This window comes from Micromesistius poutassou (assembly GCF_964030765.1).
Source record: "Micromesistius poutassou genome assembly, chromosome: 10".
Classification (NCBI taxonomy): domain Eukaryota; kingdom Metazoa; phylum Chordata; class Actinopteri; order Gadiformes; family Gadidae; genus Micromesistius; species Micromesistius poutassou.
This window is the reverse complement of record NC_140280.1, coordinates 4,958,567-4,984,108: the sequence shown is the minus strand read 5'-3', so window position 1 is coordinate 4,984,108 and position 25,542 is coordinate 4,958,567. Positions and strand designations below refer to the sequence as shown.

Sequence of the window (25,542 nt, the reverse complement as noted above, 5' to 3'; positions counted from 1 at the left end):
GAGCAGTGTAGGCTATAGTGGAGTAGAGTAGGCTATTGTACAGTAGGCTATAGTGTAGGCTTAAGTGGAGAAGTGTAGGCTATAGTAGAGCAGTGTAGGCTATAGTGGAGTAGTGTAGGCTATAGTGGAGTAAATCACAGAACCGTAGATCAGAACAGTTTATAGTAGAGACCAGAATAGAGTACATAAGGGTAGATTGGAGAAAGTAGAGACCAGTGTTGAGTGGTAGATCAAAACAGAGTACAGTAGTGGTCAAAGTAGAGTAGAATCAGAATACAGTAGTGTAGACATCAGATAATATAGAGTAGAGTATACCAGAAGAGTAGAGAACCAGAGTAGAGTGGGGGCCACAGGTCTGGGGCCCACATGGATAAAGGCTCGCCAGGGTCCTAATGCTCCCGGCATCTGGTCTCACTCTGGTCTCATCACAGTACAGGTATTTATTGTTTATTTTTACCTGTGTTCATGGAATATTTGGGTATCATATTTGACCTGATATTGTTTACAAGTATTTGACCAAATATTGTTGACCTGATATTGTTTAGTAAAGTAAGTACAATTTATTTATAAAGCACATTTATAACAGTTTGCACTGACCAAAGTGCTGTACATAGTGCATTCAGTAGGTAAAAATGAAGGTAAAAAGAACAAAATAAAAAAAAAAGGCATAAAACCCAGGCATCCACATATAAACAAAGATAGTAGTGCAGAGTTTACAGGTAGACCTTTGACCTGAAATCGTTTTTTGACCTGATAGTACCTGTTCGATTTCAGCTTATTTTTAATAGACTCTGCATTGTGTATTTCTTCGTCATAGTAGTAATTCTTGAAGTTGAAATCAAGGCAACTTGACAGGTTGGATCAGAGGGTCAAATAGATGGTTTATTCGAGGATGTAATACAGCACAGGTACAGACTTAGGGGGAATAGTCTTAGGCCTTGTCCCAATTCTCCCCCTTCCCCTAGATTTGAGCCCTAACCCTAGATTTTGCGCACTCCCGCGAAGGGGTAGGGTGTCCCAATACTTAGGGGAGCAAGGGGGAGTGCTGTTTTTCCCTTAAAATCAACCCTTGAACGCTAGCCAGCTTGGGAGCTGACTTGCAGCTAAGGGCACTCAAAGCAAGGGTTCTTGTTAAGGGGAGAGAAATGGGACTGGGCCTTAGTGTAGGTGGTGAGGAGCAGTCTCCCGACATGCCCCTTGGCTGTCGATCCCGCTTCTCCTCGAACCAAAGGTTTGGGGCGAGTATTATAGGAAAGAAAGCGTGAATAACAAAATAAAAGATGCAGTGTCTCCCTTGATAAGGTATATGGCCCTGGTTATGGCCCAGACAGCCAGGTTGGTTCATCCTTGTTTGGACATATTCAAATGGAGGATTGTTGGAAATAACACCTGGTATCAGTTGGAGAGGCACTGGCCTGTTCATAGACTAAGAATTGTGAACACAGAGAGACACTAAAAAGCACCAACATTCTACACCCATAAAGCTGCTGACCCACATCTTATCAGCTGTGTCCGATAGGGACCTATAAGCATTCTCAAAGCCTTTAGATGAACATCTAAAGCCGTTATGTCTCTTCAAACTTCTTGATCCCAGATAACCCAACAATGACCCTGATCAGACCTAAATCATCTGGATGTAATACTGCACTGCAATACTGCAGCTACATCTAATACATCTAATAAATAAATACAAATTCAATATCATGAAATACAATATCCCATAAATATCATTGCACTGATCGATGATCACTGTTTGACTGTGGACAGACCGGGTTTATTATTACTTATGTATCTATGCTCATATTATTTCATTTTGAAACAGCCGACATTTTTGTTGGAGAACTTTTTGAAGTTCTGGAGCAGACATCGGATATTATGGGTAGTCTAAATTTTAAACCAGTCTAAATGCACTTAGAGTTATAAATATACATGAGTTATATAGAGTTAGTTATATATACATGAGCGGTTTATTAAGTCGCTATATGCCTTCAATTTGGGTAGTTTTTTCTCACTTCTTGAATGTTGTTTCTAAATTTTTTATGTCGTGTCATTGGATGTGTTGTTCGTCTCAAATTGTCAATAAAGTTATGCTAACGCTATCATGACGTTCCCAGATCACACATTCGACATAATAATTATTGCAAACTATACTTTTTGCAATAATAAAAAACATTATCGACAGAATATATTCCAAATAATCATTTTGTATACTATTTTTACTCAATAACGTCCACAAATAAACCGATGAATGCAACGAGCTCGTCAAACTGCCGCGAGGAGCACAACATCCGCCTCTCAGTGGATCCGCCCACTGCTGTGAGGAGCACAACATCCGCCTTTAAGCGGACCCGCCCACCTCTGTGAGGAGAACATCCGCCTCTCAGTGGACCCGCCCACTGCTGTGAGGAGCACAACATCCGCCTCTCAGCGGACCCGCCCGGCGCACACTGCTGAAAACCCCGCAGGAACAGCATCGCTCTGCGTTCCGCTATTCTACTTTAATCTGCGCTCTCACCCCCCCCCACCCGTTATGTGTTTTAATCGGACATGGACTAACACGACGTCCACCCTGGGCTGTTTATTCGCTGACTTTTCACATTAAAAACAGTTTGTGTTCCGGCCTCGTCGTAGCAGGGACGGTGACGTCATCTCCTCAGCACGCCCCTCGGAGAAATCTGCAGTGAGGTTTTCCCCTCCCTGACATCATCATCCTCATCCTCATCCTCGGCGGCTTAGCGACTGCTCTGTCAGCCGTGTTGCACAAGTGCCCCCCTTCCTCCTCCATCACCTCCTCCTCCTCGGACTTCAGACCCAGGTTGGCTGATCTGATCACGGCGTCTTATCGCCGCTCAGCGCGTCTCTGCGGCTATAAGTGCTGTGGACCTTCACCAGGGGCCTCTCGGTTCACTTGACTCTGGGCCAACACGAAGATGACGCTGAAGTCCACTAAGAACGAACCGACGGTGGCCCTGGATCCGGTCCCGGGGGCCCTGGAGCCGATCCCGGGGGTCCGCACCGCGCTGTCCGACCTGTACCTGGAGCAGCTGCTGCACCACAGACCCGACAAGGTACGGTGCCTCCTCTCCTCTCCCCTCCTCCTCTCATCACCTCTCTCAAGCTGTTGTCGTGATTCAGACCAGAGCTGTCGCGTTGTTTCGGGCCCCGGGGGACCCAGCGTGTCGGTGAGGGTTGTGTTGTTCTCTCAGGACGGGACCCCGGACAGCGGGGGGTATAAGACCCCGACAGCGGGGAGAATTAGACCCTGACAGCTGGGGGTATTAGACTCCGACACCGCTGGGTATTAGACCCCGACACCGCTGGGTATTAGACCCCGACACCGCTGGGTATTAGACCCGGACAGCGGGGGGTATAAGACCCTGACAGCGGGGGTATTAGACCCGCACAGCGGGGTGTATTACGGGGAAAGTTTGGTGCGTCTGGTTTTGCGCAATTGTCCGTTTGGGTAAACATTGCGCTCAGGAACAGATTCGCCTCATCTCACTAGCTAATTGTTACGGTGGTTAAATCTTACCTTATGCACAGCCATGCAAAGACATGGGCTATGATTCAAATATCTATATTCATAGGTTTTAGTTTTCTGATTTGATTTGAACATTATACGATTACTGCAGTCGAAAATAATCAGTTAAATAAACGCAATCCTTATCAATGTCACCTCAATCAACACCAAATCCCGTTTGATTGATTAGGTGAGCGTGGTTGCCTGTAGATCAACCAAGGGAACTCCCGGTTCAATACTCCTCGGTTCTGTTTGTGTTCAGTGTTTTGTAAGACTTTATAAGTCTTATTGTGAATCAGTTCTTTTTTGCGACACACACACACACACACACACACACACACACACACACACACACACACACACACACACACACACACACACACACACACACACACACTATCTCTGAGATGTGCTGAGTCAGCAGGAGGAAGCTCCCCTGCTGGCTCAGCGTCCAGGGTTCTCCTTGCTCCTCTTCACAGACCTCCGCTCACAGTTCCTCTAACACTCGCCACCACGTGATGATCAGCGTTTATTTAGTGCAGTGGTCAGCACGTCAGAATCAGTCTGAGACCACCACTGTGTGTGTGTGTGTGTGTATGTGTGTGAGTGTGGCATGACAAACCACATTCTTTGATGCGTTATTTTTATCTTCTGACCTTCTGATTAAGACTGGAGAGACATGGATTATATTTACAGGAGAGGGGCCCCTCCTCCTGGGATCTGAGGGGGTCATAGGTGATAGGCTGAGATTATGGTTGGTTACAGGATGTTCGTATCTGGATTATCAATGAGGCGGAGGAGTACATTTACATTTACATTTAGGGCATTTAGCAGACGCTTTTATCCAAAGCGACTTACAATAAGTACATTTGTCATAAGAAGTGAAACAATGTATCGCCGTCAGTACAGTAAAGATGTTCATAGAACCAAGTGCAAGTACTAATAATCGCCAGGCTAACCCCGTATACAGCAGTGATAGCTAGCTACTGCAGATGCTACACAACTAAGTACATGCTACACAACATGCATGCACAACACAATTAAGTACATGCTACACAATTAAGTACAATGAATGAATACAACCTGCATTAAGTGCGTTCATCAAGTGCCAGGACGTACAACAAACAATAGTGCAACAGACAAATAAGGGACTGAATGGCTATGTAGAGTCTAGGTGAACTCTGAACAGGTGGGTTTTGAGTCGTTTGCGGAAGCTGGTGAGCGACTTTGCGGTCCTGACATCAGCAGGGAGCTCGTTCCACCACTGTGGTCCCAAGATAGAGAAGAGTTTTGATTTAGCTGATCGACCTTTGGTTGTTCTTAGTGATGGCGGTACCAGACTTCCAGCTGAGGTAGTTGAGCAGAGGGATCAAGATGGGCTATGTGGTTTGACCAAGGCTTGGAGGTAGGCAGGGGCAGTTCCATCGACTGCCTTGTATGCCAGTTCCATCATCTTGAATCTGATGCGGGCTACAGGGAGCCAGTGGAGTAAGTCGTGTATTGTTGGATTGTCCGGCCAATGCTGAGATAGATCCTCAGAAGCAGTGGAACCGTGGCATCTCTGTGGATGAATGGGCTGATGAGTGGTGATCATCCTCATGGGGTTAAACTAAGGGAGCCACAAGGTGTGTATGGGTGATCATTAACCCCCGTCATGATAAGATCAAGTAGCTTGTAACCTTGTTTAAAGTCATCAACATATCTTACGTATTTAATGTTATCATTAAAAAGACAATTAACAACAGGCCCTGTTTGTGATTGGATCAAACTTCTGTTCTAAAGATTGACTGATTCAGGTATCATGCAGTGAGAAGATAATTTGGTGCTAATTAATGCCTGTTTATCAACCTGTGATGTGTTCTGCTGAAACAGCTGATCTGTTTCTAAACGGGGAACGTTGGCTCCATGTTGTTGGTCATCGTGCATTGCACAAGAGCCGCTCTCCCCTGTCTCAAACCGGTTTCGTAGCGTGGGTGTTTCCTCCTGCTCGAAGAGGAGAGACACTGGGGCAGGGGGGGGGCGTTAGTCAGCGGTTATGACAACCAGGAAATCCACAAGACGACCTTCAAACAGCCCCCAGTAAGCTTGTTGATGTGTAAACACTTCCTGATTAGAAATTACGTGCTTCCAGGGTTTACTCCTCCCAGACGACAGACTTTAACAGATTTTGATCCATTTCTGGAACAGACCTATCATGTATTTAAATTCTTGTATTTAGAAAGCGCTTTGTAGTGTTTTGTTCAGGAAACCCAAATCAGCAATACAATGTAATCTGAACCCTTCCTCCCCTTCATGTTCCACATTGTCTTCTTCGCCGACTGGATGAAACCGGATGTTACGGTGGTGGTTACTGATCTGACGGGTTCTGATTTGGGACGGAGGGATGACAGTTGTCTGATCATTGTGATTGGTTGGTTATTACGATCAGCCCGGAGAGAATCTGTGACCAAATCACAAAAATGTTAAAGTCTTTTGGCATCGAGGAAAAGTAATTTCCTGTTTCATGTTGATGCCTTTGCCTTTTGTTCGTCTGTCTCAGGTCCCACTAAGTTCTGCTGTCTGTGCTAAGTGTAGATCAACCCAGCTTTACATACAGATAAAACCCTAACCCTTTACCTGAAAACACATCCCTTACTCTAGTCCTTAATCTTAAAACACAAGCCCCTTCGCTAAGGGTGCTACGTACTCCGACCACCCCGTCTTCTATCTCTCTCTCTCGCTCGCTCGCCCCGTCTTCGCTCTCTCTTTTTTTTCCCTCTCCCTCTCTCTCTCTTTGTTTTTCTTGAGAACAGGTTTCTCCCTGCAGTCTTGTGTTCTAACCCCCTGAACAGGCCGGTGTTTGGCGTGTCTCCAGGTCTGCTGGTCTCAGAGCTGCCCAGACGTCTCCTGTTACCTGAGAGTGAAATGGTTCGACTCCAGGGGATCTCAACCCTTGGGGTTTCCCTTCTGACGGGACTCTCTTATCTATATAACTAATATATTGTACATCCATAAATAATACATTTACATTCAGGGTGTTTAGCAGACGCTTTTATCCAAAGCAACTTGCAAGTACATTAGTCAGAAGAAAGAGAAACAACATTATATCTCTGTCGGTACAGTGCTTGGCACTTGTTCATAGAACCAAGTGCCAAGCACTGAGTTCTGCATCAAGGACATACAAGAAGAGCCAATGTACGTGCATTGTAATGCCCACAACATGAACCTTGCCTTTCAAGATGCAGTTTCAAAAGTTAACATATGCTGAGATGCGATGAAGACAGTCAAAGAGCTGATCAATACAAGCAGAGAGTAACCAAAGAGACTGCCATGGTTTGACTCTTTCCGTAAGCCTGCAGGTGGGAACCCGCTGGACGATGTGAGTGAGCAGTGTGAAGTCAGTACTATGAGAGCCTGGCGAGCTACCTCCATGATTTCTACATTTCTAAATTAGTGACTGAAATGTAATTAAGCTAGGCCTACTCCCATTTATTCGGGCATGTTTATGGAAAATAAGTGCACGCCGCCACTCATAACACACTTGTAAAACGCATTCGTCAATTGATGGAATGGTTAAATCATACATCATTGCAACCAAAATTTGGAAAAAAAAATTGAATAAATTACAGATAAATAATACTTAAATAATTCATGAACTACTGTTCTGAACCTCAAATTCTGAAAGCAGGACTTTGGAGAAGTGATATAGCCTACTTCTCGGTGGAACACATTTGAATGAAATATTTATGACCCCCCAATGTTGACCTGAAGTTGGCGCCACTGACTGTATGTACCATATGATTACAAACGGCTATTTTACTCAAAACAATCTGAGGTGCAGGTTTAAAAGGTTATAGGATTAGGGGTTAGGAGGCGACCATTAACACAACCTCGTCTTCTGAATTCTTTCACAGCTTTTTCTTAAATCGATTAAGAGGCTTTCACACATGGTTGGGGTATGTATTGGAAAAATCTACATGTTGTTTGTTTTTATAACTTGTTATAAAACTAGGCCTTGTTCTTTCTTTTCGCGTATTGTCTTGCCATCCTGCCTTTCCCCAGAGTCGACTATTCATTGACCTTTGTTTGACCTGTGTTTAATTCAGCCACCTCACAAGTGAGCGATGTCGTCAAAATGTTATCCCATGTGCTCTGGTCAGCTGTCCCACCTTCCTCCTTGGAATCAATGCCCTTGTGCTGTCGGCAGCGGTCCCACCTTCCCTTCTCTATGGGTCGCCGGCCTAGTCAACCAATAGTGTTAACCTTCGTACTTGGGTAAACGGGTCACAAAGGAGAAGACATCCCCTTAGGCACTGTACTACTCCTTAATGACCTGTCTCTGTACTGTCCAACCCCTACCTGCTCCTTAATGACCTGTCTGTACTGTCTAACCCCTACCTGCTCCTTAATGACCTGTCTGTACTGTCCAACCCCTACCTGCTCCTTAATGACCTGTCTCTCTACTGTCCAACCCCTACCTGCTCCTTAATGACCTGTCTGTACTGTCTAACCCCTACCTGCTCCTTAATGACCTGTCTCTGTACTGTCTAACCCCTACCTGCTCCTTTATGACATCTGGATTCACTGCGAGTGGCTGTTGATAGAAGCTTCTCCTAAAGATAGTTCTCCTAGTGTTTGACAGTAGGTAGTAGAATAGTGTTGGATGACTGCCAGCCTCTGTGGAAAGGCTCCTCTGACTCCTAGTCCAGAGGGAGCCACTTATCTGAACCGTTTTTGTTTCTAAACGTCTTATCAACCAGCAGTTGGGAACATGTTGGTAGCCTAGCAACAGGCTGTTAACAAAGACTGACGGACCAAATCAAGGAAAAGGAAAGGTGACCCAATGTACCGGGTTCCATAGTTGTAGGAGTCTGTTCTGAGAGCTGATTTGGCTGGTTTTCCTCATGAGATTTGGCGACCCTGGTAGCTGGGGGTTAGGGTGAGGCGTTATCATCCGAGGTCTGCACACGCAGCAGTCTGACTGCAGGAGGCGTCCATATAGCAGCCACCTTTGACCTTTATGCTGAGTCCGCTGTAATGCCTCCTTGAAGTGTGACTGAAGAGGACTTGAACCCTGGTGAACTCTCAGCTCTCAGTCCCTCTGGTGGAGAGTCTGGGAAATGACCCATGTATTGTTTTAATGTACATTTTACATTTACATTTAGGGGATTTTTTTTATCCCAAGTGACTTACAACCACTCATTCACACACACCGATGGCAGACTCAACCACGCAGGGTGATAGCCAGCTCGTCAGGAGCAGTTAGGGTGAGGTGCCTTGCTCAGGGACACCTTGACACTCTAGCTAGGAGGATCCGGGGATCGAACTAGCAACCTTCCGGTAACCAGTCAACCTGCTCTACCTCTTACCTCTATTGTACAAGGGACTGCCGTCCCTTGTACAATGTACAATGTACAATTTGACACTTTTCCCATCCGCCCTTCATAAAGATAACCTTATCTTATTTTCCTTGTGTGTAAAACTAAACCCTTTCTTCTTTGTTTTTCGGTTCCGCAGGCTGTAATGCAGACGTCTGACCTCCAGGGGGCAGCAGTGTACACCAATGGGAGCTCGGCCCCTAGCAACGGACCTGAACTGAGCAAGATGAGGGAGGTGGCGTTTGAGAAGAACCCGTCGGAGCCCATGGTAACGAGCATCCGAACATCACAACATAAACAACAACATTCACAACATAAACAACCACACTCTGGTTTATTTCTCACTGTTCGTTCTGCGGATTAGCTCAACCTAACTCAAAGATGATCTAAACAAGATCATTTAGTCAGAACTATAATGGTCTGTTCACTGGAGAGTGACTGTGAACTGGAGTCAAACCACTTGCGTGTTGACATTTACCTTTACATTCAGGGCATTTAGCCCTTTTATCCAAAGCCACTTACAATAAGTACATTTGTCAGAACAAAGAGAAACAACAATATATCGCTGTCGGTACAGTAAGGATGTTCATAGAACCAAGTGCCAAGCACTAACAATCACTAGGTTAACCCATTCTGTGTACACAACAGACAGTGCGTTTACATGACACTCAAGAAAGTCGATTTATTGGCTTAGTCCAACTATGATTGGATTACTAAGATGCATGTATACACCTTAGTCGAGCTATACTCAAATCGAATTGGCTTACTCATAGTCGAATTAAGACCCCTAGATAATGCGATTCATAGTCGAGCTAAGCGTGCATGTAGCCAATCGAGCCAACTCGAGACCTTTTCCCGGTGCCGTGAGCCGGAAGTAGAAGGAGACGATAGTCTCGTTGTTGTTGTTGTTGTTGCCGCCGTCGGATAAGGGATAACGAGAAACGGCGATTTATTTTAAAAGGTGGAGCAGAAGATGGAGGAAGCCGGTGAATGTATTTACCCCCTATAATAATTGTGTCCCGGCCGCGGGAGCGCGCATGGCATGCATTCATTAAAGGTGGAAACACACGGACACTACGCTTCCATTTCACCCAAGGCTCCAACGCTCCATTGTTCCAACCTCTCGGTCGTATGCGGACTGCTCCACCGGCAGAGCAGCCGGAGGAGTCGGCATACGACCGAGAGGTCGGAACAATGGAGCGTCGCAGAAATGATATAGACCCGAAGTGAACTGACAGCTGTCTGCTGAAACATCGCTTTCTCGAATGAGTTTGTTGTTGCTGGTGATGTAAAGAGGTCAACCGGTGGCTCTATTACCACTAGTTGAAATGGGCACAGCGCCACCTATCGTACCGGGGCATGACACGCTTCGGCCAATGAATCGATTTACTCACCGCCATGTATACGCGGACAATTGCAGTTGTCCAATTGAGGAGCATAATCGAGCTATGGCTTTAATCAAATTAAGCTGTGCATGTAAACGTACTGAGAGATAGCTAGGATAAGGGGGAGGCTTAACAGGTGACTCACTCTTAACAGGTGAGTCTTGTAAACCTGTTGGCCAGTAACGTGGTTCTGATTCCGCTCTGTGGGTGGTTCTGGTCTCCTCAGGGCGTGACTCTGAAGCTGAACGAGAAACACAAGTGTACTGTGGCCCGGATCCTCCACGGAGGCATGATCCACCGGCAAGGTACTGGACCTGATTATTGATCATTGATTTATTCATCCTGTTATCTATTGGCTGGTGTCCATACGGCTAACCCCACACATCTAGTCTAGTTTAGCTTCAGTTTCTATTTATCTTTGAATCCAGTACTAGCAGGTTAACTGAGTCAAATAAAATGCTTTGGCATTTCTACGTGACACATGATGCAAGTTGTAGTCAATATATGGTAAAAACCTAGTGGGGGGGGTAAGGGGGGAGGCTATGCAGAGTCATGAGTCTCTGGTTCAGGGTCCAGGTGAACTCTGAACAGGTGAGTCTTGAGCCTCTCTCGACCCGACCGTACGTCCTGATGGGTTCTTCACTCTCTCCAGGATCGCTTCACGAAGGCGATGAGATCGCTGAGATCAACGGCAGGAGTGTGGGCAGCCAGTCGGTGGACCAGCTGCAGAAGATCCTGGTTCGTCTCACACACACACTCAGGGTCCTGGAGTGGTCTGAATGTTTATAGGATTATTTGACAGATGAATGTAATACAATGCTACGTTACAGGTGACATATTATACCACCAGGTGTGAGTGTGATTAGCCGTTACATGCCGTTTTGAAAATCGGCCTCTTCTGACATCACAGGTGGGCGTGTCCACCTAGATGTGTGCTGGATAGATCAGTGCTACCAGCCTACCCAGTGGACTGTAGCAAACGTTGCTCATCTACCTGTCATACATCTAGGTGGACCGAAGAGGCAGATATTCAAAACAGCTTGTAACGGCTAATCACACTCACACCTGGTGGTGTAGTATGTCCCTTTTTAAATGACTCGAAAACAAGGGCCAGCTAAGGGCCAGTAGTATTAGTGTAGGGTGTTGGGTCCTGGGTTTGATTCCCAAAGCCCTCAGGGTATTGGTGGGCGTTCTACAACGAGGGGCTCCCTGACCTCTGTCTGCTGCTGAAGGACGTCTGAATACAGGGTGACTCGAAAACAAGGGCCAGCTAAGGGCCAGTAGTATTAGTGTAGGGTGTTGGGTTCTGGGTTTGATTCCCAACGCGTGCTATAGCCAGGTGCTCTCTGACCTCCATCTGCTGCCGAAGGACGTCTGAGCTGAGCCGCCGGACCGCCCCCTCTGCTGATAACTGACACTAGATCTGTGTGTGTGTCTCTTTCTGTCCCCTCTGCAGAAGGAGACGAGTGGCGTGGTGACCATGAAGGTCATCCCCAACCTGCACGGCCGCTCACGGGCCTGTGAGGTACGTTCCTCTCCTCTCATTGGCCGCTGGCCCGGGGTTGTATTCTATTGCGATTCAAATGTTTGATTTTGAGTTTATTTTCATTGTTTGCATGAATTCCGGGATAATGAGGTTACAATGCTTCCTCGGTCGGCTGTACACCGAATCACAAATCGTGTTTTGTCGATCTCTTGTGTTAAATAGTTTGTTCCTCAACAGATGAATCTTCTGTAAATCAATGAGAGACACAGGTAACTTTAGACGTCGAATGTTTCAAAGTCCAACAAAATAATCCCGAGATTTTGTTCTTTGGCTTGAAACACAGTAGAGTAGAATGGGTCATACTGCCCCCCGCTGGCCACACACTGTCACTACATGCAGCGCTTGGAGGACATTTTATATGATCAACAAGTGTGAAGTGAAAAAAATTATTTATTGGGTATTTTACAAGCTACTTAATACTTAGAGTTAAATCCATGTGTGGCCAGTCATGGTAGGTTGATTCAGGAACTGTAGTTCTTTTAGAAGTAGTCTGTATTTTCTTTCTTTCTGTTCTATACCTTTATTTCTACATAATAACATGTTGGCTAATAATCAACTGGTTTTAATACAATAGTTTTTCTATCACTCATATTCATAAACTAATCTTTAACCATAACCATAGCTTATAGAATAGTTCACATCAGCTGCATATATGATAAATACATAATCATATATTCAGGTAAGATGGTTTCATATTTATTGGAAATGCAAGGAGGAAATCTGATTCAAGGGTCCCTGTCTGTAGACACTGGGGATCGAACCTGGTACCTCTCAGCTGGGACTCGAACGCTCAAACCACAAATAATTATATTTGAAATATAATTATTTGTTAAAAAAAAAAAAAAGATAAATACAATAAATTAAGATAAATAAAGATAAAGATAAATTTGTATTTATCTTAAAATAAAGATAAATACAAATAATTATATTTGAAATATAATTATTTGTTAGAAAACCGAAATTCCAAAATCAAGTCCCAAATGCAGTTTGTAATCATGAAGTCATTTAGCGCAACCTGCTCAGAGAGAACAACTTCAGCTCTCAGTCGTCACAATACAAGATGGATTCCATCCTTCCCAGACTAACACCCGTCCAGTCCGACCAATGAGGGGGAGGGATCTCGTGACTAATGCTGTCTCTCTCTCTGTCTGTCTGTCTCTCTGTGCCTGTCTCTCTGTCTGTCCGTCTCTTTCTCTCTCTCTGTCTGTCTGTCTCTCTCTGTCTCTCTGTCTGTCTGTCTGTCTGTGTCTCTCTCTCTGTCTGTCTGTCTGTGTGTCTCTCTGTCCAGATGTACATGCGGGCCCAGTTCCACTACGACCCCGCCAAGGACGACCTCATCCCGTGCAAGGAGGCGGGGCTTAAGTTCCAGACGGGCGCCATCATCCAGATCATCAACAAGCAGGACCCCAACTGGTGGCAGGGTCACGTGGAGAGCTGCTCTGGCTCCTACGCCGGCCTCATCCCCTCCCCCGACCTCCAGGAGTGGTACGTGGTCACTAGGCCTTTGGAGATGGAGGATGGAGAACGAGGGTTCACGAGTGTGAAGATTTCATCATCATCATCATCATCATTTCAGTCATCATCACACATTTTACTTGTTTCATATTTTTATGACATACATATTTATTGATACTCCTATATTGAATTGTGTATTTTCTATCTTCATTGTATGCGTGGTGGTGGAGCCCTGGTATCTCTCTCCAGAACCCCCCCGTTGTGCAGTCTGTGATATTCTGTGTATCTGTGATATTCTGTGTATCTGTGATACTCTATGTTTCTGTGATATTCTATGTATCAAAGTGTTGGTCTTGTGCCTGCAGGCGTTCGGCCAGTAAGAGCAAGGCCACGCAGGGCAGCCCGTCCTGCGGTCTGTTCACCAAGAAGAAGAAGTGTAAAGACAAGTACCTGGCCAAGCACAGCTCCAGTGAGTCCCTGACCCCCTGACCCCCTGACCCCTTGACCCCCAGACCCTGTGTCCCAGAACCCTTCCTTCCTCCGATTCCTCTAACGCCGTCTTTTGTGTCCGTCAGTTTTCGACCAGCTGGACGTGATCTCCTACGAGGAGGTGGTCCGGCTGCCCGCCTTCAAGAGGAAAACCTTGGTCCTCATTGGTGAGCTGCCTGGACGTTTAGCCAATCAGATTCCCTGTCTGTAGTTACGGTTGGGCGTCTGATTCCTGTATGTCTTATTGTATAGGCTTCAAACTGTTCTGATCGTAACACGCATGCTCCTCTCGTGCATAGACGGGCGAGGAGAAGGACCTGAGCAGCTAAACCTTTAGTCTCTTGTCAAGAGACCATCCATCTGAAGACTATTAATAATTCAGATCAGAAGAGTGATAGTGGTCATGTGACGTGATGAACATGTGCGACATGTTGTCATTTCCAAACGGGGCGGCATATGGCTCAGGTGGTAGAGCGGGTTGGCTGGTAACCGGAAGGTTGCTAGTTTGATCGCTGGCTCCTCCCGTCTGTGTGTCGAGGTGCCCCTGAGCGAGACGCCTCACCCTAACCTGCTCCCGACGAGCTGGCTGTCGCCTTTGCGTGGCTGACTCCGCCGTCTGTGTGTGAATGTGTGCATGAATGGGTGAATGTTAGAGGATATCGATGAAGCGCTGTGAGTGGCCACTGGTTAAAGCGCTGTATTAACGCAGTCCATTCACCAAACAGGAGCCCCTGGAGTGGGACGGAGCCACATCAAGAACGCCCTGCTGAGCCGGTACCCCGAGCGGTTCGCCTACCCCGCACCACGTAGGTCACCCGGTTCCCTCCCTCCCCATCAGTACCGTGTCAGACCCCGGCCCCCCCCGCCTAACCTCCCCCCTCTCCTCCCCCCCAGACACCACCAGACCCCCCCGGAAGGACGAGGCCACCGGGGAGGAGTACCACTTCATCTCCAACGACGTCATGACTAAGAGCATCTCGTCCAATCAGCTGCTGGAGTACGGCAGCTTCCAGGGCTTCATGTTCGGCACCAAGATCGAGACCATCCAGAAGATCCATGAGCAAGGCAGCATCGCCCTGCTGGACGTGGAACCCCAGGTCAGGAATGATGATGATGATGACGATACCATTTATTGAGAAAGTGTTTTTAATCTGAAAAAAAATATCTATATATATATATATATATATATATATATATATATATATATATATATATATATAAAACTCAGAGGAGACAACAAGTGAACAACAAACTATCTATTAAACTATTACTTTACTGCAGTTTCCTGCTGGGCTTAGAAGCATACGTATTTCTGAGTCATGTCTTCTGAGTCACTGATTCTGTTGTCTCTGAATGGCTGTTACCTTCTGCTACATGCTGTCTAACTGCTCGCTCTCGCTCTTTCTCTCTCTCTCACTCTCTCTCTCCCCAGACGTTGAAGCTGGTCAGGACAGCAGAGTATGCACCTCTGGTGATTTTCATCGCCCCCACCAACACGTCTGCTCAGGTGCTTATTCCGGTCTTCACTATTATTCACTCGTTCATTAGTTAATTAGTTAGTCGTCACTTGGAAGATGCTTTTTCCTCTAAAGCGGCTCACAGTGAGTTCCCGTTATTAAGGAGCAGATGGGAGTTAGGGCATCGTGCTCCAGAACATTGGGGATGGAACCCAGAACCTGGCTGGTGTCACACACTCGAGCCACGACACACTATCGTGCCCCTGAAATACAACCAGGCAGAATCAACCTCATAACTTTACTCCACCATAACACAGATACTTTCAAAATACAGTCCTGCTCTTTCTCCCGGTGTTTGAATCGTGAACCGCATTTTATCTTCTGTTCTGCTGATCTTCTGCCTGTCATACTATGCTGGGAACGGCGGTTTTCATTCACCAAAGCGGTACCGCATGTTGTACAGCCAGTCTAACGTAAACTCAACGTGAACTCGGACACTACTTTCTGTCAGAAAGCACCTGAACGCTGTATGATTTGACTTCAATCCAAACCTAGGTTAGAACTAGAATCTAGAATCCAAACCTAGATTCAACAATATTAAAAAACCCTTTCAATAAACACGTTAGTCTTCATACATCTATAAACACATGACTGGGGCTATAGGTCTTAAGTCTAAACCTAGATCATTCAATCTAAACCTAGATTATTGATTCTAAACCTAGATTATTAATTCTAAACCTAGATAATTGATTCTAAACCTAGATTATTGATTCTAAACCTAGATTATTAATTCTAAACCTAGATAATTGATTCTATATTATATATTTTTATTATTTTCAGAAATCACTCCAAACTCCCCACAACAAACAAGTACACAAGCTAAACAATACAAACAGCAACATCAAAACAAACAAAAACAGCAACAAAAACACACAGCCAAAACAGGAAACAAACAAACAAACAAACAAACACAAGAAGAACAAAAACAAAACAAAACAACAACGACAAACGCTACCCAGACATTTACAGAACTGTGTTAATATGTTTCGCAATGGGGCCCCAGACACAGTCAGTCTCCACGGGTGGTGTAACAGTACCCGGATTGCGGCGAAACATTTCTAGGTGTATCCCTGAGACCATTTCCCTCAGCCACCTGGAAAAGCTAGGAGGGTCGGTGGCCTTCCAGTCGTTAAGTATCAACCTTTTTGCCACCAAAGTGCCAAATCTGATAGTCACCTGCATAGGGCGAGGGAGTGAATAGAAAGCTTCGGAGCAACCAAACAATATAAAAACTACATCTGGATCCAGCTAATCCAGATAATTGATTCTAAACCTAGAGTCAACCCACGCAGCTAGCTCTATAACGTCAGCGTTAGCGCAGCGCTAACCCCAAACGTTTTCCCGCTCTTCAGACGGAATCCCTGCAGCTCATCCAGAAGGAGTCTGACGCCATCTTGGCCACTTACGGACACTTCTTCGACGAGATCCTGGTCAACAACGACGTGGACGAGAGCGTGAAGGGGGTGGAGGAGGCCATCGAGCGCGCCACCTCCACCCCCCAGTGGGTCCCGGTGTCCTGGGTGTACTGAAGTCTCTCTCTGGGGGGAGGGGGGGGCGGGGGGGGGGCGGTGGATAGAAAAGACCTGGGGAGGGACACCTGTGGATACCCGTGGTATTGTTGTCGTCACTGAGATTTTATCTTTATTTTTGTTTCACAAACGCATCCAAAAAATAGCAATAGTTAAATAGTGGTAGATATATTTTAAAGAAAAATGAATTCTAAACAAGCAAAGGCTCAGCGGAGAGCGTTCTGGCTCCCTGAGCCGTCGCCCGTGTTCCGTCTGAATATGACCACAACTGTGAACTGAATCCCCTAGAAGGATTTTTATCAAATGTTTCTCTCACTTTAGGCATTTCTCTTGTCCGTTTTCCTCCCCCTCTCGTCATAACGTTCAGTGAACGAGTTGATGTCGTGTCATGGCTTGTTATGTGTTGTCGTGGAAAGCCAACGCTCTGAAGCCACTTTTAAAGGGCCGCTCTTTGACCACCGGGCAACACGTGAATTCATTATAAGCCCTTTCAAAACTGATCCATCTTTGACCTCACTGGTGGGGAGTGTTCAACCACATCATGGGTAGAGGGGCTGTAGCAAGCGGCCGGCCTCAGCTGGATCTCTCGTCAAACATCTGGGCGACTCCCAATTGTGATGTCATAAATGGATGCATTTTGAAATGGCTCGTATAAGGATTTACTAATCAACCTCACGCCCGGTGGCAAATAGGGGACCTTTAACACCAATTAAATCCAAATCATATGTCTATAAATTAGCTCTCTCTATATATATCTTGAACAACAAACAAGGATGCTTAATACCACTGATTTAGCCAATTTCCACATGATGAATTAAAAACCCAGCAATACAGTGGACACTAAGTGTAATTAGCAGAAACTGATGGTGCCTCGATGCCTCATACCTCCTCTCTGGACCCACCTGATGTGGTTCTGGAGCTCTGTCGTTCGCCAATGCTAGCAGGGACGCGCTAGTCGATGCAGATCATCCACTAGCGCTGGTTAGCATTGCATGAAACAAACGTGAATACCTTCCTTCGTGGCTTGACATAAATATATATATATATTCTCTGTAGTATTTCCCCGTTAAATATGTATCTTTGAGACTGAATATTTTTAAGTTGAAAAAATAAATCTTTTTCTTCTTTAATGTTCTGTGTGAGGTGTGATTTTTTACCGCCATTGGCTTACCTAGATACATATTTACATCAGATCTATGTCGATATAAATAGTTCAATGATTAATTTTAATACTCATTTAATCATAAATCTGTATCTTTCATCAAATCCAAAAACGATATATTATAGGCCTATATGTAGCCTAAAGTGTCAAGGGAGTTCAATAAAGCATGGGTCAGAATATGCATGTTGCTTAAATAGCTTTTAAATATATATTTTTAATAAACAATAACAATTCATATTTATTCATGATCTTGTTAGGTTTTATGTTACGTGAAGTAACAGAAGTGGAAACGTGCTCTTTATTTAAAATGACCTCCATTTTCAGTCTTTTACAACGATCTTTTACAACGCCAACAAACCAATCAAGCGAATATGAAAAACTCATAAATTAACACGATAGTCTGTCAAATGAAATGCATCTATAAACACACGTTTAGGCCTATAGGTGTACCATTCACGCCATTTGATGTCATATCTGAATTAAATAATGAGGGGATGAGGACGACGCTCCTCGGCGCGGCCATTTTGTTGACAAGCAGCCCGCCATAAAGAGGCTCCGTGTCCTTAAAGCTTGAAGACATTACAACACAACCGTGGAGTGTAACGCGTTATTCACACACACGGCACCACCTTAACCTTGTGGAGACACACACACACACACACACACACACACACACACACACACACACACACACACACACACACACACACACACACACACACACACACACACACACACACACATCGTGGACACACACACACACACACACACACACACACACACACACACACACACACACACACACACACACACACACACACACACACTAAAATAAGAAAAAAAACAACCGCCGTCACTGACGGGTTGAAAAAAGAGGAGCCGCTGTCCTCGGCGACCATTTCGACATCCGACTCATCCCGTGACGTCACCGCCCCCCCCTGTCACCGCCCCCCCTCGTCCTAATCCAGCCGCTCGAGCCACGACGCGTTCATTACTGAGAGTCGACGCCGTTACACGCTGCTGCTGCCGCGCTACAGACACCCCGGACAGGACGGACAGACGGACACGGACCCCGTACACATCCCGAGTATACAGTGAACCCGAGACAGCGCTCCGACCTCCGGGCTGCAGGCTCCACAAGATCTCCTCCTCCAGAAGAAGAAGAAGATCTCCTCCTGCTCTCCTCCTCCTCCTCTAGAAGAAGAAGCAGATCTCCTCCCCGACCAGACGACCCCACCGAGGAGCGCTGATCTCCTCCCAGACCCCAGCGCTACTCACCGCCTTCAGGAGCCCTCTCCACTCCGGATCCAACCCCGCACGGTCCGCCGAGCCCCGCCAGAACCATGTGAGTGCCCGGCTAACCCCCGGGGTCTATGAGTGTTATTATGGGATGGTTTCCACGGCGGCGGGTCGCTGTAGCCTGTGGCTCCGTTTGCTCAGTTTATTGAACTGGAAAGTCCTCTACGGTTCAGGCGACAGTGGATCATCACGGATCCAGCGGATCATCACGGATCCCGGGGCAGGTGCATGAAAACCCCTGATTGGTCTTAATAACCTCCACCCTCGACGAGTCACGAGTTTCCGTGGAGCCCGACACGATGAACCGCCGTCGCCTGAACCGAGGAGCGCTTCCACGCGTCGCCATTTTATTGTAAGGGCTAATAAGCCCTATGTGCGTGTTGAGTGGAGAGGAGCAGACCCGCACGGTGTCATGGAACCGTGTCCTCCTGCTCCCAGTCTCCTTCTGGCGATGGGGATTTCAGTGACACGCAATATTTCCAGTCTGGACTGGTTTGGTTTAGTAACAGATAAAAGGGGGGGGGGGATGACCAATAATATAGTTATTAATTTTAGATCGACGCTTTCTGTCTGGATAGCCTCCGTAGGCCCTGGTGGGGCGACACTAGTAACGAGGATTAGGAGGCTAATTGTGAAGCAGGACGCGGGCCTTATAACGAACAGCTCCTTATGATGAACAGCTCCTTACGATGAACAGCTATTTAAAAAGAACAGCTCATTGTGATGAACAGGTATGATGAACAGCTCCTTATGATGAACAGTTATAAGGAACAGCTCCTTATAATAATGAACAGCTCATTATAAAGAACAGCCTTATAATGAACAGCTCCATAATGAAGGGCTCATTATAAAGAACAGCTCCTTATGATGAACAGCTCATTATAAATAATGGCTCCTTATGATGATCAGCTCCTTATAATGAACAGCTCCTTATAAAAAAAAAAACAGTTATAATGAATAGCTCCTTATAATGTACAGCTCCTCACGATGAACAGCTCCTTATAACGAAAAGCCCTTCATAAAGAACAGCTCTTTATGATAAACAGCCCCTTATAACGAACAGTTATGATGAACAGCTCCTTATAATGTACAGCTCCTCATGATGAACAGCTCCTTATAAAGAACAGTTCTTTATGATAAACAGCTCCTTATAACCAACAGTTATGATGAACAGCTCCTTATAGCGAACAGTTCTCTGCTGTTGAAGAGCTGGAGGGGGATCTGTTTTAAGAGCCTGTTGATCACTTAAGATCCACTTCACCCGCGGCATCAGGATGCCGTCGACCCACTCGACGGACCACACGACCCACGACCCTCTCCTGGGTAGAGGCCTCTCTGGCCTGGTACTGTTGTCACCTTGCGTGCGTGTGCGTGTGCGTGACAGCCTACTCTCTCGTCGAACGTGCGAGAGGGCGGACAGGGAACCCAGTAGCTTATTGTGGAGCGTTATTCGTGGTTTTATTCATATTCCTATTTCTGTATTTCCCCGAGCATAGCGTGTTAATGGTCTTATAATATAACCAACGGGAGGTCTAAAAGGGGCCTTGTTAACACCTCGCCCCAAGCCTTCATGGAATTAAAACAGAAAAGGCATCGTTGGCTGGAGTCCTCTGATATCCCCGCTATTGATCGCATCCCGCTCGGTGTTTCCATGAGTGTGTGCGTGGTGCTCCACAAAGCAACGCCCTCCACATCACGACGCTCCCTGCCCGGTCGAGTCCCCTCCACAGACCCTCTTTGTTCCACAAAAAACAGCCGAAATCACGGATGAACGAGTGTTTGGGCCGTTTGTATCATCGTACATACAGGACCCTGCGGTCCTATGACCCGGGAAACCCGCTCAACGGCCCCCACTCGACGGGTCGCTCCCCGGCGCTGTCCGGTGCTGAACGCCGCTCTCCGGTGCTGAAAGACGGCCGCGGAGCCCCCGGGGCGCGATGTAGCACACAGCTGGCTAGCACTGTAGCTAACACGACATCTTTATTGGTAGAAAACACCCTGAGTATAATATAATATTAGACGGACGGTGGCTATATCTCGGGACGGGGTGTCGAGCGTCAATGTGAGGAGAAGGTTACGGGGTTGTGGGCTCGGCCTACATGGCAGCTAGCCTGTTGCTGCTAACAGGCTAGTTGCTATTGGCTAGTTGCCAGATTGGCTATCTGTTTGGCGTCTAACAGGCTAGTTGCCAGATTGGCTATCTGTTTGGCTTCTTACAGGCTAGTTGCCATGTTGGGTAGTTTTGACGCTAATATGTCAGCCAGCCTCTTATCAGCCAGCAGCTACTGTTAGCAACTCTCAGTTAGCATATGAGTGTGTTAGAATTCGATATTTAATACCATTATAACAGTTATAAGTGTTATTATAGGCTACTATTATCATTTAGCATAAGCATTGACATTGAAGTGGCCTAGAGGCGCTTAAAATAGAATAAGCTGAGGTAAAATTAAACAAATAGACCTATTCATATTTTATGTCATGTTGAGTTTTACTTACTACAAAATGTACATATTTACATGTATCCCTAGAACGTTCTCCCGTAGCCCTCCTGTAAGGTACGTGTTTCCCCCTTTTATACGACCCAGGGCCACGCGTTGCTCTACTGCCCTCAAGTCATGTGTCGACGCCCAGTCAAAGGGTTGCTGGTTTGATCCCCCTCTGCCTACCTGAAGGCATCCTACAGCAAGATGCCTTCTCCTTAATGGCCTTTATAGGCCTACTATACTATACCTGTACCACTGTACCTTTCTTTAGATAAACACGTCCTAAATAATATAATAATAACATCATTATCACAGCAAACATTGGAGGGACTTCCTGGATGTGATGTGACGTGAGGGATTAGGAGTGCTGGGTGACCTTTACACAGCGATGGGCCTCTCTGCTCTCTGCTCTCTGCTCTCTGCTCTCCGCTCTCTGCTCTCACTCTCTGCTTTCTGCTTTCTGCTCTCTGCTCTCTGCTCTCTGCTCTCACTCTCTGCTCTCTGCTCTCACTCTCTGCTCTCACTCTCTGCTCTCTGCTCTCTGCTCTCTGCTCTCTGCTCTCTGCTCTCTGCTCTCTGTTCTGTGGTTTGGGTGAGGGTCTCGGTATAGCCAACGGAGAACCCTCTAGAGTCCCTGCCCCCCTACCTCACCTGACCCCCTCTCTGGGCGCGCTGAATGCTGCTGACCTCTAATTCTCTCTGCTGCCTCTCCCCATGCATCACGGGGCTAACGATACCATCTGTATACAGGACTATCACCTTTCATCTGGGGTTATTGTTCTAAAAATAGTTAAACGGTCAACTGTTTATTGATCGACCATGGCGTTGTCTTGTATTTAGTCGTGTTTGCCAGCTTGTTGTCGTTTTTTTTGTGAAACTGCCCGTTAATTCCTTAATGTCGTGTTTGGCTGTTTGTGAGATTTGATACAATTCCAAATTTCTAATTCTTATTACATTTAAGACACATTTACTCGAGCCAACACAGAGCATAAATCTATTTATTTCACACATTTGATTTATTTTTACATCTGAGCAGAGAGAGAGAGAGAGAGAGAGAGAAAGAGACAGGCCGTGAATCTCCCTCGCCCTCCTTTTGTGTGGAGGCAGCAGCTGAGTACATAGCACGTCCACCGCCGCCGCCGCTGTGGCTAAGCGCTCCCCCCCCCCCCGGCCCCAGCGCACCGGGCCTATTGTGCGCCTCGTCCGGGGCTATTTTTATCACTTTCTGGGCCATCCTGTTTTGTCCGAGCTAACGCTAACGCTAGTGCTAACGAGCCGTGTGTCCCGGCAGGTCCGCCCCCGCCGGAGCCCCCGGAGCAGATGGAGCCACTCAGCCCCCCAACCTCACCAGCAACCGCCGCCTGCAGCAGACCCAGGCCCAGGTGGACGAGGTAGGACCATCAGCACCAGGACTATGATATATATAATATTTAGTTATTATTTGATCACATGTTATCATAGACCACTACATGGATGAGGTGTGGACCAGGACTATGTAATATATTATATGAATTATTATTTTAGTTGAATACCCGTATTATTATCATCTTTAACTATTATCATCTTAATGATAATGTGTAATACCATATACCGTAACCATGTCAGAATGGATCCCTTAAGCTGAACACATATATCACATATATATATATATATATATATATATATATATATATACTGTATATATATAACTGATTAATCACTTGTTGAGTTTATTTCATATTATTAAATCAATAACTTGAGTGCCAGTCTGGACAAGACAATAGCGAGCAGCGAGCCAGGCCTCCTCCTCTGTGGGGCTTGGCTCCATCCCTTCCCAGCATCACAGCCCTGTCTCCGTGGTAACGCTAGGTGGTGGACATCATGCGTGTGAACGTGGATAAGGTGCTGGAGCGTGACCAGAAGCTGTCTGAGCTGGACGACCGGGCCGACGCGCTGCAGGCCGGGGCCTCCCAGTTCGAGACCAGCGCCGCCAAGCTCAAGAACAAGTACTGGTGGAAGAACGCCAAGGTGGGTGGGGCTAGCGGCTAGGGCTAGCAGCTAGAGCTAGCGGATAGCTCGAGAACAAGTACTGGTGGAAGAACGCCCAGGTGGGTGGGGCTAGAGCTAGAGCTAGCGGTTGGAGCTAGCGGCTAGCTCAAGAACAAGTACTGGTGGAAGAACGCCCAGGTGGGTGGGGCTAGTGGCTATTTATAGCGGCAAGAGCTAGCGGCTAGCTCAAGAACAAGTACTCGTGGAAGAACACCATGGTGGGTTGGGCTAGCGGCTAGGGCTAGCGGCTAGAGCTAGCAGCTGGAGCTAGCGATATGCAATCCTCGGTAGTTGGAGGTCGGGAGCGGGAAAAGGTGGGAAGCAGCAACCAGCCCAAACAGGGATAACCTTGTGGAGGTCATCAGCCTGGCCTGGAGGTCTGTTTACAGTCTCTGTAATACGTCAGGATGTAGTTGCTCGATGTCTCTCTGTCTTTCCTATCTATCTATCTATCTATCTATCTATCTATCTATCTATCTATCTATCTATCTATCTATCTATCTATCTATCTATCTATCTATCTATCTATCTCTCTCTCTCTCTCTCTCTCTCTCTCTCTCTCTCTCTCTCTCTCTCTCTCTCTCTCTCTCTCTCTCTCTCTCTCTCTCTCTCTCTCTCTCTCTCTCTCTCTCTCTCTCTCTCTCTCTCTCTCTCTTTTCCCTGCCCATATAAAGCCTCACCACCCAGCCCGTAGCTCCTCCTCCTCAGCCTTTAACAGCAGGCTGCTGCTGGGGTGCTGAACAGCGTCACCCAGCCGCTCGCTGGCCTCGTGGCCGCCGTGATGCCGAAAGCATCTTCTGTTTGTCCAATGGGCAGTCGAACCCAAGGTCGTCCTGACCAATGACCTTCTACAGAGGAAGCTCACGTCAACCACACACACACACATGACAAAAGAGACAGCATCATGAACAGCATACAGAACATGACTCACACAATAGCAGCGCTATGGCTGAATATGGACTGAATGTGGACTGAATATGTTCCAATGTGAACATGAAATATTATAATTGATTCTACGGTGGGTAGGAGGAAGGAGGCGAGGCTGTAGGGGACAGCAGAGGACACTCTCATGCTCTGGCTTTATAAATGTTTAATGGAATGCACCCGCCTCACTCTGTGAGTAGGTGATGATACTCATAAATAATATATGGTATATACATAATATACCAGGCCAGTTTGTTTCTGGCCCGGTGTGGTTGAATATGTTAACAGGTGGAAGATTGAGTTGAAGCTATTGATTAGCTGAGTCTGAGTTCATGTCTCTGCGTTATGTGGATGAATGATGAGGTGCTCGGATAAAATGTGTTTTTAACAAGGTTTCATGTTGTCTTTCGACTTCTTTTTAGATGATGATTATTCTGGGTGTGATTTGCCTGATCGTCGTCATCGTCATTATTGGTAAGGATCAATAATCAATACAATCGATCATCATATCTTCATATCTTCATCAACTGTTGAACTGCGTTTCACTTTCTAATCAGTTCCAAGAGCATGAAATAAATGTAATTATAATTTTCTTGATACTGCAATGTTTTACATCGTTTCTCCAACAATCCGACAATTTGGACAAAACACACTAATGTAGCCGACTTAAATGTGAAACCACTCATCTTCTGACACCCCTGCTTCGTGTTGTCTCCCCGTCTGTTTCCTGTGTGCCCCCCCCCCCCGTCTGTTTCCCACAGTGTACTTCAGCACCTAAGAAGAGTTGTTCCTACCCCAGTCTCCACGCCCTCGCAACAGCAAACGTCCTCAAATTCACGACCAAATTA

The 25,542-nt window shown here is 46.4% G+C and overlaps 2 protein-coding genes across 2 annotated transcripts; both read left to right on the top strand.

Moving 5' to 3' along the window:
- The first annotated feature begins 2,445 nt into the window (after window positions 1-2,445).
- On the top strand, window positions 2,446-17,928 carry mpp1 (MAGUK p55 scaffold protein 1). Its single transcript, XM_084474613.1, has 12 exons — window positions 2,446-3,068; window positions 9,017-9,145; window positions 10,489-10,567; window positions 10,915-11,000; window positions 11,719-11,787; window positions 13,097-13,293; window positions 13,629-13,732; window positions 13,839-13,919; window positions 14,478-14,558; window positions 14,647-14,849; window positions 15,185-15,259; window positions 16,622-17,928. Exons 1-12 carry the CDS (start codon window positions 2,931-2,933, stop codon window positions 16,796-16,798), a joined length of 1,419 nt encoding a protein of 472 aa, XP_084330739.1. The 5' UTR covers window positions 2,446-2,930; the 3' UTR covers window positions 16,799-17,928.
- A 4,633-nt stretch (window positions 17,929-22,561) lies between these two features.
- Window positions 22,562-25,542, top strand: vamp2 (vesicle-associated membrane protein 2; the record flags this gene model as incomplete). Its single annotated transcript, XM_084473673.1, has 5 exons — window positions 22,562-22,566; window positions 23,034-23,133; window positions 23,591-23,749; window positions 25,117-25,168; window positions 25,456-25,542. The coding sequence occupies 5 exons, from the start codon at window positions 22,562-22,564 to the stop codon at window positions 25,470-25,472; spliced, it is 333 nt and encodes a 110-aa protein (XP_084329799.1). The 3' UTR covers window positions 25,473-25,542.